We start from the raw sequence: 13,493 nt of genomic DNA, 5'->3' as shown, positions 1-13,493 counted from the left end.
AAACAGATCCAGCCATGAAATGCATCATTCTTTTTTGTTTTAGACAACAATTCATGCACTGTTAAACATGTTAAAGCAAGTTGCAAGTGAAAATCTATGTCTCTGACTGAGTTTGCATTACTGTGATTTGACCTCTCTGCTGGCTGAGATAAGCTCATTTTCAACGTCCAATTCAGAGAGTGATAAAACAGATCCAGCCATAAAATGCATCATTCTTTTTTGTTTTAGACAACAATTCATGCACTGTTAAACATGTTAAAGCAAGTTGCAAGTGAAAATCTATGTCTCTGACTGAGTTTGCATTTTGTGATTTGACCTCTCTGCTGGCTGAGATAAGCTCATTTTCAACGTCCAATTCAGAAAGTTATAAAACAGATGCAGCCATAAAATGCATCATTCTTTTTTGTTTTAGACAACAATTATTTAGACACTGTTAAACATATTAAAGCAAGTTGCAAGTGAAAATCTATGTCTCTGACTGAGTTTGCATTACTGTGATTTGACCTCTCTGCTGGCTGAGATAAGCTCATTTTCAACGTCCAATTCAGAAAGTGATAAAACAGATCCAGCCATAAAATGCATCATTCTTTTTTGCTTTAGACAACAATTCATGCACTGTTAAACATGTTAAAGCAAGTTGCAAGTGAAAATCTATGTCTCTGACTGAGTTTGCATTACTGTGATTTGACCTCTCTGCTGGCTGAGATAAGCTCATTTTCAACGTCCAATTCAGAGAGTGATAAAACAGATCCAGCCATAAAATGCATCATTCTTTTTTGTTTTAGACAACAATTCATGCACTGTTAAACATGTTAAAGCAAGTTGCAAGTGAAAATCTATGTCTCTGACTGAGTTTGCATTTTGTGATTTGACCTCTCTGCTGGCTGAGATAAGCTCATTTTCAACGTCCAATTCAGAAAGTTATAAAACAGATCCAGCCATAAAATGCATCATTCTTTTTTGTTTTAGACAACAATTATTTAGACACTGTTAAACATATTAAAGCAAGCTGCAAGTGAAAATCTATGTCTCTGACTGAGTTTGCATTACTGTGATTTGACCTCTCTGCTGGCTGAGATAAGCTCATTTTCAACGTCCAATTCAGAAAGTGATAAAACAGATCCAGCCATAAAATGCATCATTCTTTTTTGTTTTAGACAACAATTTATGCACTGTTAAACATGTTAAAGCAAGTTGCAAGTGAAAATCTATGTCTCTGACTGAGTTTGCATTACTGTGATTTGACCTCTCTGCTGGCTGAGATAAGCTCATTTTCAACGTCCAATTCAGAAAGTTATAAAACAGATCCAGCCATAAAATGCATCATTCTTTTTTGTTTTAGACAACAATTCATGCACTGTTAAACATGTTAAAGCAAGTTGCAAGTGAAAATCTATGTCTCTGACTGAGTTTGTATTACTGTGATTTGACCTCTCTGCTGGCTGAGATAAGCTCATTTTCAACGTCCAATTCAGAAAGTGATAAAACAGATCCAGCCATAAAATGCATCATTCTTTTTTGTTTTAGACAACAATTCATGCACTGTTAAACATGTTAAAGCAAGTTGCAAGTGAAAATCTATGTCTCTGACTGAGTTTGCATTACTGTGATTTGACCTCTCTGCTGGCTGAGATAAGCTCATTTTCAACGTCCAATTCAGAAAGTTATAAAACAGATCCAGCCATGAAATGCATCATTCTTTTTTGTTTTAGACAACAATTCATGCACTGTTAAACATGTTAAAGCAAGTTGCAAGTGAAAATCTATGTCTCTGACTGAGTTTGCATTACTGTGATTTGACCTCTCTGCTGGCTGAGATAAGCTTATTTTCAACGTCCAATTCAGAAAGTGATAAAACAGATCCAGCCATAAAATGCATCATTCTTTTTTGTTTTAGACAACAATTCATGCACTGTTAAACATGTTAAAGCAAGTTGCAAGTGAAAATCTATGTCTCTGACTGAGTTTGCATTACTGTGATTTGACCTCTCTGCTGGCTGAGATAAGCTTATTTTCAACGTCCAATTCAGAAAGTAATAAAAAAAGATCCAGCCATAAAATGCATCATTCTTTTTTGTTTTAGACAACATTTCATGCACTGTTAAACATGTTAAAGCAAGTTGCAAGTGAAAATCTATGTCTCTGACTGAGTTTGCATTACTGTGATTTGACCTCTCTGCTGGCTGAGATAAGCTCATTTTCAACGTCCAATTCAGAGAGTGATAAAACAGATCCAGCCATAAAATGCATCATTCTTTTTGTTTTAGACAACAATTCATGCACTGTTAAACATGTTAAAGCAAGTTGCAAGTGAAAATCTATGTCTCTGACTGAGTTTGCATTTTGTGATTTGACCTCTCTGCTGGCTGAGATAAGCTCATTTTCAACGTCCAATTCAGAAAGTTATAAAACAGATCCAGCCATAAAATGCATCATTCTTTTTTGTTTTAGACAACAATTATTTAGACACTGTTAAACATATTAAAGCAAGTTACAAGTGAAAATCTATGTCTCTGACTGAGTTTGCATTACTGTGATTTGACCTCTCTGCTGGCTGAGATAAGCTCATTTTCAACGTCCAATTCAGAAAGTGATAAAACAGATCCAGCCATAAAATGCATCATTCTTTTTTGCTTTAGACAACAATTCATGCACTGTTAAACATGTTAAAGCAAGTTGCAAGTGAAAATCTATGTCTCTGACTGAGTTTGCATTACTGTGATTTGACCTCTCTGCTGGCTGAGATAAGCTCATTTTCAACGTCCAATTCAGAGAGTGATAAAACAGATCCAGCCATAAAATGCATCATTCTTTTTTGTTTTAGACAACAATTCATGCACTGTTAAACATGTTAAAGCAAGTTGCAAGTGAAAATCTATGTCTCTGACTGAGTTTGCATTTTGTGATTTGACCTCTCTGCTGGCTGAGATAAGCTCATTTTCAACGTCCAATTCAGAAAGTTATAAAACAGATCCAGCCATAAAATGCATCATTCTTTTTTGTTTTAGAAAACAATTATTTAGACACTGTTAAACATATTAAAGCAAGTTGCAAGTGAAAATCTATGTCTCTGACTGAGTTTGCATTACTGTGATTTGACCTCTCTGCTGGCTGAGATAAGCTCATTTTCAACGTCCAATTCAGAAAGTGATAAAACAGATCCAGCCATAAAATGCATCATTCTTTTTTGCTTTAGACAACAATTCATGCACTGTTAAACATGTTAAAGCAAGTTGCAAGTGAAAATCTATGTCTCTGACTGAGTTTGCATTACTGTGATTTGACCTCTCTGCTGGCTGAGATAAGCTCATTTTCAACGTCCAATTCAGAAAGTAATAAAAAAAGGTCCAGCCATAAAATGCATCATTCTTTTTTGTTTTAGACAACATTTCATGCACTGTTAAACATGTTAAAGCAAGTTGCAAGTGAAAATCTATGTCTCTGACTGAGTTTGCATTACTGTGATTTGACGTCTCTGCTGGCTGAGATAAGCTCATTTTCAACGTCCAATTCAGAGAGTGATAAAACAGATCCAGCCATAAAATGCATCATTCTTTTTTGTTTTAGACAACAATTCATGCACTGTTAAACATGTTAAAGCAAGTTGCAAGTGAAAATCTACACTGTAAAAAATTTACTGTAGAATTTACAGGAATTACCTGGCAAAAAAGTTGCCAATAATGTCTTGTAAAAATGTTGTAAATTGCTGTAAAATAGATTACAGTAAAATACTGTAAATCCATTTACAGCTAATAATTGTATTTGAAATACATTATTTTCTTGTGTTTTTTACAGCAATACAAAATTAACTTGTATTTTACATTACAGTACTTTCTTGTAATTCCACTACATTACAGTATTTACCTGGCAACTAAAGTTGCCAATAAAATCTTGTAAATACCCCAAAACCCAAGATGTTGTTGTAATAGTTTTACCTTGAAAATGCTGTAAATCATGATTTTTTTACAGTAAGCAAATCTATTACTTGTTGTTTTAAATGCATTACACTATACACCAAACATACACTATACATTTTTAATAATAAGAAAAAAAAAACAAATGCAAAATTATTGTAATAACAGCATTTATTTTTTATTAAAGACTTTAAATTTGAAGCAATATTCTGGGTTGATTAAAACTCAATAAAGTGAATCAGCTATGCCAAAACACTTTACCACATTTAAACAATTTCTTTTAACAAAATTATCTATATTCACAAAGTGTCAAAAGTGGCAGTAAATAAGATATTTTGATATCCCAAAGATATCCCAAATGTTACAACATCACGTGTCTATACAAACAATTGTAATAAACTATTTTTTTAAAACTGACAGCAGAGCACTCTAAGAGTTCAACTTGTAAAATAACATTTCTGTTGCTGAACATTGCTGAAAAACATTCTCAAAATTTCAAAAAATAAAGTACAAATAGCTTTAAGATGTTCTTGAACAATCAAAATATTATAAATGTGTGTCTATAACAAGTTTGTTCATTTTGCAGAAGTCCTGTATTTGAACTTTGAACTCACTTACATGCTTAACCATTCAAAGTCCATTAGCTTTCTGAGAAGAGTACAAACATGAGGATTGACTGTGTGGTTCCTCTTCTCTGACACCTTTCCACCTTTTTTTCCTCCAATCTTTGCTGTGGCTGCCTTGGTCCCAGTGGGTGGATTAATTCCAACAAAGCATCTGCACAAAGACCAGTCATAAAATAAAGACAGGAGCTTTACAATAAAATAAAACTACACTGCAAAAATGCTTTTCTTACTTAGATTTTTTTTTGTCTTGTTTTTAGTCAAAATATCTTAAAATTCCTAAATTTTACATTTTTCCTTAAAACAAGCAAAATAATCTGCCAATGGGGTAAGCAAAATAATCTTACATGTCAAAAGAAAAAACAAGATTATTTTGCTTACCCCATTGGCAGATAAGGAAAAACTAACTTAATATTGGCATTTTATTTCTCAAAACAAGACAATATGTTTTGCTTGTCTAGAAATTGCTTCTTGATTTAAGAAATTTTAGATATTTAGACTAGAAAGAAGACCAAAAATCTAAGCAAGAAAAGCATTTTTTGCAGTGTAGTTTCCTTCAGTTGAAAATTAAGGTTTTAACTGATACTGTGGTCTGTTGTGAGTTTTATAATGAAAGTAAATGACTACCATAAAAAGATAGATATAACAGATATATTGTGGTCATATGAAGGGAAACAATCAGTTTGTACAAAAAAATGTTTGTACAGCACTGCCATAACAAACTAATCCAGAGCTCAAGCTTTCTGTCATATGATGGAACACGCAACCAGAAACATAAATGAACTGAATTTATTATTTACAACAGAGGTACAATGTGTGTAAATAAGAATCATTTTGGTTCACACAAGAATTACAATTAACATGTCTTTCTGTGAAAGAAAACTCAAGCTCCAGAGTTGTCTGGCTTATCCTGTACATGGTTTAAAAGTAGAATAGTTATCATCATAATTAGTTTCTTGCAAAGACTGATAATTTAACTTTTGCATGAGACTATAATAAATCATTAAGTCACCTAAATATTGGATAGCCTGAGGGTAAATAAATGAATAAAAAATGCATTTGAGTTGTATTAAAGGTGTAGTTCAACCTAAAAACTCTGGAAGTGAATGATTAGAAGTGTTTTTCTTTCATCAAAATATATTCTTTTGTGTTCAACAAAAGCAAAGAGAACTAAAAGATGTTTATGACAAGTGAGGAAGAGTAAATGATGACAGAACTTCTATTTAAGTCATTTTCTTACCTTTGAACAAATTCGAGTGTGCAAGACGCCTGCTCCTGGTACACCAGATTGAAGTTGTAGTAGCTTGAAAACAAAGCTGCAAATCCAGCTATGAAATTGGGGTGTGGACCAACAACTACTTGTCCCTCGATGCTCAGCATCCACTGAGTTGCAGTGAGAATGTCCCCTAAAATTAATAAATATATAAGCAACACTTACACAAAAATGCTTGCAAAGTTTATTTAATAAATTTACAGATTTATTACAGGACATTGTACATTACCTAAGACAATTAGTCTTGGAGAGTCTGGAAGCACCAAGCTTTTCTCCACATCACCTGCTGTTGCTGACACCTACAAGAAAAAAGTGAGAGGGGGGGGGTTTGATTAAAATGCATTTACTTTTCGGTTATAAGAACAAAATATGTACTTTAAAAATACACTATAAGACTTACATCCGTCTGAAGAATCAGTGCATCGTTTTTTTCTTTAAAGTGTGACAGAAGCACAAGGACCACACATGGAATGAAACTTGAAGCTCCACTATCATCAAACTTCAGAAGTATTCGCTGAATCTCATCTGTTTTGGTCCCTGCTGGCTTTTGACGGAAAAACTGAAGAATCATCTTTCCTTTTTCTTCCATGGACTTCTCAAGTCTTTCCAAAATGCTGATGTTGGTAAGTGACTTAAAGTGGCTATACAGTTCTTTGGGTGTAAAAAGATATGGCCACTCATTTTTCAACTCAGCAATGGATGGTGGTGGACAGGCATTAATCGATTTACGTTGGAGGTAGTATGTAGCTTTCATTAATTGACTTAGATGTCCTTTTTGAGCTCCAGCTGGCCCCTCACAACTATAGAGGTCCTTCATTTCTTCCTGCTTTTCTTGGAGACTTTCTTCAGTATCATCAACAGGACACTCAGGCTGCCACCTTACACATCCATACTGGTCAGTAGGCCCTGGTCCAGTGTCCTCGGGTGGTGAATTTGAGGTCTTTTTTTGTTTCCTGCGTCTCGAAAATGAGCAGCCACGATTAACATGCTCCACTCTTGTTTTTAGCTGTATCAAAAGGGATCCATAGCCAGTCCCAATTCTTGTGCCATCTTTCAAAACATCAGCAAAGCTTTGTGGGTACTGTTTAACAATCTTCTTTGCAACAATCAGACATTGTGATTTTGATGGATTTAACTCTGTCTGTCTCATCTCATCAACAATGATTCTCACCATTTCTCTGCGTTCTTTAGCTGTGGGGCGTCTACCCAGTGCAGTGGCAGTTTTAATACCAGAAGACATCCGATTCCATGGAACTTCAAAGTTTTCAGGCCATACAGTTAAATCGACAGTTGAACTGGAGCTGTTTGTGCTAGAGACACTTGGTGTACATGAGGAACTGAAATTTGAAGATGGTGAGTTTACTGGTGATACATCAAAGACTATGTTTGTGGATTCTAAAGGTGATACTTTGGCACAAACTGTTTTGTCTGAAAAAAAAAACACACAAAAAAAAAATAAACATTTGCCCTTAATATCTTAATACAGTTCAGGACCTATCAACTATGAACAATGACATAGTTCAAGCTATTTATTATTTACCCTTATGTTGTCTCAGACACAACTTACTTCAGTGGAACACAAATAAATTTAAAATAACTGTGATTTACATCTATACAGTGCAAGTCAATAGGGTCCTTACTTGGGCTCTTAAACTGTTCAGTTTCAAATAAGAAATAAAAGCATGAAGGTTATTTATCTGAATCCAATTTAATCACGTATTATTAAACTAAGTTTAAACAGTTTAAACTGTCTTCAGTAAAATATTCTATTATGTTACATGGATGCTTTTAATTACCTTTATGATGACTAATTTCTTATTATTTAACTTGGAATGAATTGGGCCACATTGACATGCACTGTATAAACAAAATCACATTTCTCCATTAAAAAAATAAATAAATAAAACTTTGTTACTGCTCCACACATAAAAAAGGAAATGTTGAATGTGTTTGAGACAACATGTAGGTGAGAAAATTGTATCTATGCAAAGTATACCAATCAATCTGTAATGTCAAGCAATTTTGCACCAGTCATCATAAAGATGACTATGGCATACCTTCTATATTCCATGCATTGAGGAGCCGACGACACTGTATTGGTGTGATGTGATCAGGAAGATCGTTCTCTTTAACAAACTGCAAGTCAGATTTGGATTCAACTCCTATGCTTGCCAATTTGTTCAAAAGAGACACTAGTTTCTCCTCTGATAGCCCAGGTAGGACTGCCAATACAGCATCTCGTACGTCCTCATCCAACGTGGACATGCCTTTATAAATCTGGAAAAGAGTGATGGAAAACAATCACTGGTAAGTCGTTCATCGTGTACTGTGCTAATGGATAATAATCAAGGAGATTCTCTTGTTTTACACACAGGTAGTTAGAATCTTCAACTTTCTCTACTATGCAATGGACACCCATATCAACAAGTTTCACAGCCTGCTGCCTCCTCACAACAAAGAAGACAGATTCATTGCAATGAATTAAAATCAGTTGAATCTCACCTATGTGTAGACCTTTTTCATCTTGATTTAGTACAACGTACATGTTTCTTTTGTACTTTGTGCCTTTGTAAATGACTTCATTTGCAGCTACAGTGGATTCATGAGTGAAACTGAATGCTGAAGTAGCTGCCTTGATGTTGTCATTGTAGTCACTGGTATAAAACTCATTTCCTCTTCCTACCTGAATTACAGGTGGAAAAAGATTCCCAGCACTTAAGTATGATTGTAAAAGTTGATGTCTCTCTGCTAAAGTAGCACACAGGTTCTTAAAGTTGTGCAATTTTCTTGCACACTGTTTGAAGTAAGTGTGCTTACTTTCAAATCTCATCGTCCAAAGACGAATCAGAGGGCCAAACTGGATTATGAGCTCTGGATAGTGACAGAGATAGTGATGTTTAGGTTTAAGGGGAAAACCTGGAAATAGTTCCACTCTAGACTGGATGTATTCTTCTATGAGGACACCCAAATAAGCAACCTGATCAGCTGTAATAGTTGGTGAACACACATGGACAACTATTTCTCTTAAAAGCAAAATCATGTTCCATGCACTACATTCGGTTGGGTTTTTTATCCTGTCACCAACCAACAAAGGAAGGACTCTCAACAGGCACCAATTTTGGACTGCGTGCCCACCTAACTTCTCACTATTTGGACAAAACTCCGGAGGTTTGTCATTTGCTTCACTACCAAGATAGGTAAACTGACTTATTCTTCTGTTCAGTTCTTCAAAAGTGAAATGCTTCCCTTTGTTTACCAGGTGGTTGATACATAATGCCAAGTCACTGGAAACAGCACCCTCAAAAAGATCATGACCTAGACATGGTGGAAGACCAGGCCCACAAACATGAAAATAAAGCAGTTGGTTGAATACAGAGTCAAATTTGATACCAAATACAGATTCAGAGTTGGTTTCTCTTAGGTCTTTTATAATTTGCTGATATGACAGCTTTGTTCTTTTTGAACCCTCTGACAATGGACTGCACTCAAATGTTTGTCTGTCTACATCACAAAATCTACAAAAATAAGTACTTCTGCTGAAGTTCTCCAGGAAACCACCAATACCGTGCGACCCAAGGTTGTCTCCTGCTATTGCACACAGAGCCCCTTTAATAACTTTGCCATCCTTCAGTACAATGCCACTGTCCTCTAGGTCTTTTAGGTCTTTAATCAATCGATTAAAAACTATTTCCTGTCCAAAACACTTAAAATCCTGTTCCCTGCAGAGAAGAACAAGCTGCATCTGATCGATATTTGATCTGTTATGTGGTAAAATATCCCCAAGTGTTAAATAAACTGCAAAAATCTTGTGTTTTTTTCGACCTGATCCCAGAGGATTTACAACTTCGAAAGCATCTTGATAAAGGATCAATGCTATAGATGAACTGTCCATTTTAAATAAGGCACTATTAGCAATATTTTGTCCATCCCATATGTCCTCAAACAAATCCATTTTTGGTAAGCGAGAATGAGATAGTTCATATTGCCTTTTGAATTCCTCTGATTTAAAAAGGGCATTGAGAGTTTCTTTTATAGGCACGTACTGTGCAAAGCAATCCTTCCCCAAGTCATTAGTACCCAAATACACAGGAACTGGCTCAATATAATTGAAGTTGTTTTTAAAGACTGTTTTGCGACATTGATCTGTACGCAAAACAGAATTGCCTGCTTTCAGCATGTCATTTTTTTTTAGTTCTTCAATTACATTTATTATTGTGTCAGTACAAACACCATGTTCAGACAATTTATCCTTAAGTTTTAGAAAAACATGTGCCTGAGCTAAATCATGTATTCCTTGGACTTCCTCAATTATTGTTTGAATTACAGATGAAGGTAATAGAAGTTTTGCTTGAAGTTTCAAATAAAACAAAGTCAAATTCTTCAGAAATAAATCTTCATCTACGCTTTCAAAAATCTCACCTGGCTCAGGCTCTTCACTTTCATCTAGAGATGTACAGGGTTGACACTCAAGCTGTGATGGGTTTGCTAAAACTGCATCATGCAGGTGCTCAGGTTGATCATTTTTGTGTGTTCTTGAGATATGGGAAGCAAAAGTGGATTTTACGCTAAATGTCCTCACACAGCTTTTAAAAGGGCATTTTATTTCCCTTCCTTCATCTATATGATCTTTTAAATGCCTAATCAAATCCTTCAGACTTGTACATTTGTAAAGACAATATTCAATCTGGCAGATTAAAGTTATGTCTGACTGGTTAAATCTGCCACCTCTATGTGACTTTTGATACCCCTTATGGTCTCTATATAGATGAGATTTGAATGCTGCAAATTTTGTAAACACACGGCAACAGTCAGGTACACCACAGGTGAAGGAGCAGTATGGAAAATTGCTGTGCACTTTCATATGCTGAGTATAACCAAGAATGGTTTTGCTCTCGTGCTGACATAATTTACAGAGATACATTATTCGTCTATATTCATCTGAATTAAGTGTAGTAAGTGAATGGAAATTATTTGGACCAATAGCCTATTATCTTATCGCTGCGTTTTCTGCTTTAAGTTAAATTTTGTTACGCCACAGAGCTTTGTTAACGTTCCTTCTGCAAATTCAAAACAGACATTGAAACAGTAAAATTAAATGGAAAAATCCAACATGTGAATCCAGCATCAAATTTATGAAAACATTATATTTGTGATGCGAAAACAAAACTTTTGTTTATTATGTTTAGCCACAAGCCCTTCGAAAAATGTGGCGCTTTTCAAACTGTTAATACACTAACGTTAACAACATGACGACAAAAACACGATAACACGGTGGCAATACGTTGAGTTCATTAGCATTAGACTTGGGCTATAATGTTTTAATGTGTTTGTTTTACCTTTATCGATCAGATTCGAGTCACCTCCAACAACCTAATTCACCACGTCTTGATTTTTTCACCAAAGTTCCTGAAACAAGATATTACATTTGAGTTACAATCTCCTTTAACGTACTAGCAAAACAAACTAGCTTAAAACATCGGAACTTTTACATCTAAATGCACTGATATCACGTTGTACACAAATCAAATCACATCAATAAATCGAAACATGCAAATTACATTTAAATGATCGATCCAACAAAATCCAGCAGCCAGCTATAAAAACATTAACGTTATATTTGTTTGTTTTTCGAATCTGACTGCCCGCATAATGTAACATTAACTTAGCCTTACAAACTCTCACGTTGCGCTAGCCAAACTGCTAACTTAAGGCATGCTCGAATAAAAAAAACACTTGACGACAGGTGAAAAACATGGTATTAAAACAATACGATTATTCATCAGCATTAATGACTTATGTTTTTAGTCACTTGCCTTTGTCGTTTGGGTTCGTACCGCATCCTGCAACCTAACTAGCATCATGCACGGCTTTATTTGCTGACTAAAGAAGACATTTTAATTTAACGACACTCTTCACTAAACAAATAAGTTTAAAACGATTGGAACTTTTACATATAATTAAAATGCCGTGATATCAGTGTGACAAATCATTACGTTAACAATTGTTACATGTTTAATGAATCGCTTGCATGAAATAAACAAAAGAAGATATGTTTATCATTTATAGACCTTAATATGATGAACTTACCTTGAAATTAACGAATAATGCCTTCTGTTTTCTCCCGCTTGTCCAGTCCACCATATTTCAAATCTGCATCAGCCCGCGAAATCCCATAATTCCACACTACAACATGTTGTTGTAAAAACGCAGAATCTACATTGACACACCTCCTACCTGTATATTAATTTACAGTCCCCGTAGAAATTTGCAGTTAACAACTGTAACTCTTGGTTTAACCCATAATGCATTGCGAATTACAATAATAACTTGTGAAATGTTAAAACAATAAATTCCTGTATAATTTTGCTGTAAAAACTACAGCAATTTGTTACAGTGTATGTCTCTGACTGAGTTTGCATTTTGTGATTTGACCTCTCTGCTGGCTGAGATAAGCTCATTTTCAACATCCAATTCAGAAAGTTATAAAACAGATCCAGCCATAAAATGCATCATTCTTTTTTGTTTTAGACAACAATTATTTAGACACTGTTAAACATATTAAAGCAAGTTGCAAGTGAAAATCTATGTCTCTGACTGAGTTTGCATTACTGTGATTTGACCTCTCTGCTGGCTGAGATAAGCTCATTTTCAACGTCCAATTCAGAAAGTGATAAAACAGATCCAGCCATAAAATGCATCATTCTTTTTTGTTTTAGACAACAATTCATGCACTGTTAAACATGTTAAAGCAAGTTGCAAGTGAAAATCTATGTCTCTGACTGAGTTTGCATTTTGTGATTTGACCTCTCTGCTGGCTGAGATAAGCTCATTTTCAACGTCCAATTCAGAAAGTTATAAAACAGATCCAGCCATAAAATGCATCATTCTTTTTTGTTTTAGACAACAATTATTTAGACACTGTTAAACATATTAAAGCAAGTTGCAAGTGAAAATCTATGTCTCTGACTGAGTTTGCATTACTGTGATTTGACCTCTCTGCTGGCTGAGATAAGCTCATTTTCAACGTCCAATTCAGAAAGTGATAAAACAGATCCAGCCATAAAATGCATCATTCTTTTTTGCTTTAGACAACAATTCATGCACTGTTAAACATGTTTAAGCAAGTTGCAAGTGAAAATCTATGTCTCTGACTGAGTTTGCATTACTGTGATTTGACCTCTCTGCTGGCTGAGATAAGCTCATTTTCAACGTCCAATTCAGAGAGTGATAAAACAGATCCAGCCATAAAATGCATCATTCTTTTTTGTTTTAGACAACAATTCATGCACTGTTAAACATGTTAAAGCAAGTTGCAAGTGAAAATCTATGTCTCTGACTGAGTTTGCATTTTGTGATTTGACCTCTCTGCTGGCTGAGATAAGCTCATTTTCAACGTCCAATTCAGAAAGTTATAAAACAGATCCAGCCATAAAATGCATCATTCTTTTTTGTTTTAGAAAACAATTATTTAGACACTGTTAAACATATTAAAGCAAGTTGCAAGTGAAAATCTATGTCTCTGACTGAGTTTGCATTACTGTGATTTGACCTCTCTGCTGGCTGAGATAAGCTCATTTTCAACGTCCAATTCAGAAAGTGATAAAACAGATCCAGCCATAAAATGCATCATTCTTTTTTGCTTTAGACAACAATTCATGCACTGTTAAACATGTTAAAGCAAGT

General features: G+C 34.8%; 2 protein-coding genes across 2 annotated transcripts; both read right to left on the bottom strand.

Annotated features, from left to right (window-relative positions):
- Positions 1–4,072: 4,072 nt before the first annotated feature.
- LOC101885684 (uncharacterized) lies at positions 4,073–11,982 on the bottom strand. The gene is made up of 7 exons (XM_087279100.1): positions 11,898–11,982; positions 11,147–11,216; positions 7,868–8,087; positions 6,211–7,238; positions 6,040–6,109; positions 5,778–5,943; positions 4,073–4,691 (listed from the first exon to the last, which is right to left on the bottom strand). Exons 3-7 carry the CDS (start codon positions 8,073–8,075, stop codon positions 4,529–4,531), a joined length of 1,635 nt encoding a protein of 544 aa, XP_087135226.1. The 5' UTR covers positions 8,076–8,087; positions 11,147–11,216; positions 11,898–11,982; the 3' UTR covers positions 4,073–4,528.
- On the bottom strand, positions 8,080–10,855 carry LOC147834157 (uncharacterized). The gene has a single exon (XM_087279099.1). It carries the CDS (start codon positions 10,729–10,731, stop codon positions 8,080–8,082), a length of 2,652 nt encoding a protein of 883 aa, XP_087135225.1. The 5' UTR covers positions 10,732–10,855.
- Positions 11,983–13,493: the final 1,511 nt, after the last annotated feature.

Source organism: Danio rerio, chromosome 13 (genome assembly GCF_052040795.2).
Source record: "Danio rerio strain M-AB ecotype USA chromosome 13, GRCz13ab, whole genome shotgun sequence".
NCBI classification, from domain to species: Eukaryota; Metazoa; Chordata; class Actinopteri; order Cypriniformes; family Danionidae; genus Danio; species Danio rerio.
The sequence above is the reverse complement of the archived record's forward strand: the minus strand, read 5'-3'. Positions and strand labels throughout refer to the sequence as shown.

Coding starts and splice junctions, on each gene's coding strand:
- LOC101885684 (XM_087279100.1), bottom strand. CDS start 8,075: ATGTCCACGTTGGATGAGGACGTACGAGATGCTGTATTGGCAGTCCTA. Junction 6,110..6,210: donor CACTGATTCTTCAGACGGAT/GTAAGTCTTATA, acceptor TTTTTCTTGTAG/GTGTCAGCAACAGCAGGTGA. Junction 4,692..5,777: donor ACACTCGAATTTGTTCAAAG/GTAAGAAAATGA, acceptor GTCTTTGTGCAG/ATGCTTTGTTGGAATTAATC.
- LOC147834157 (XM_087279099.1), bottom strand. CDS start 10,731: ATGTATCTCTGTAAATTATGTCAGCACGAGAGCAAAACCATTCTTGGT.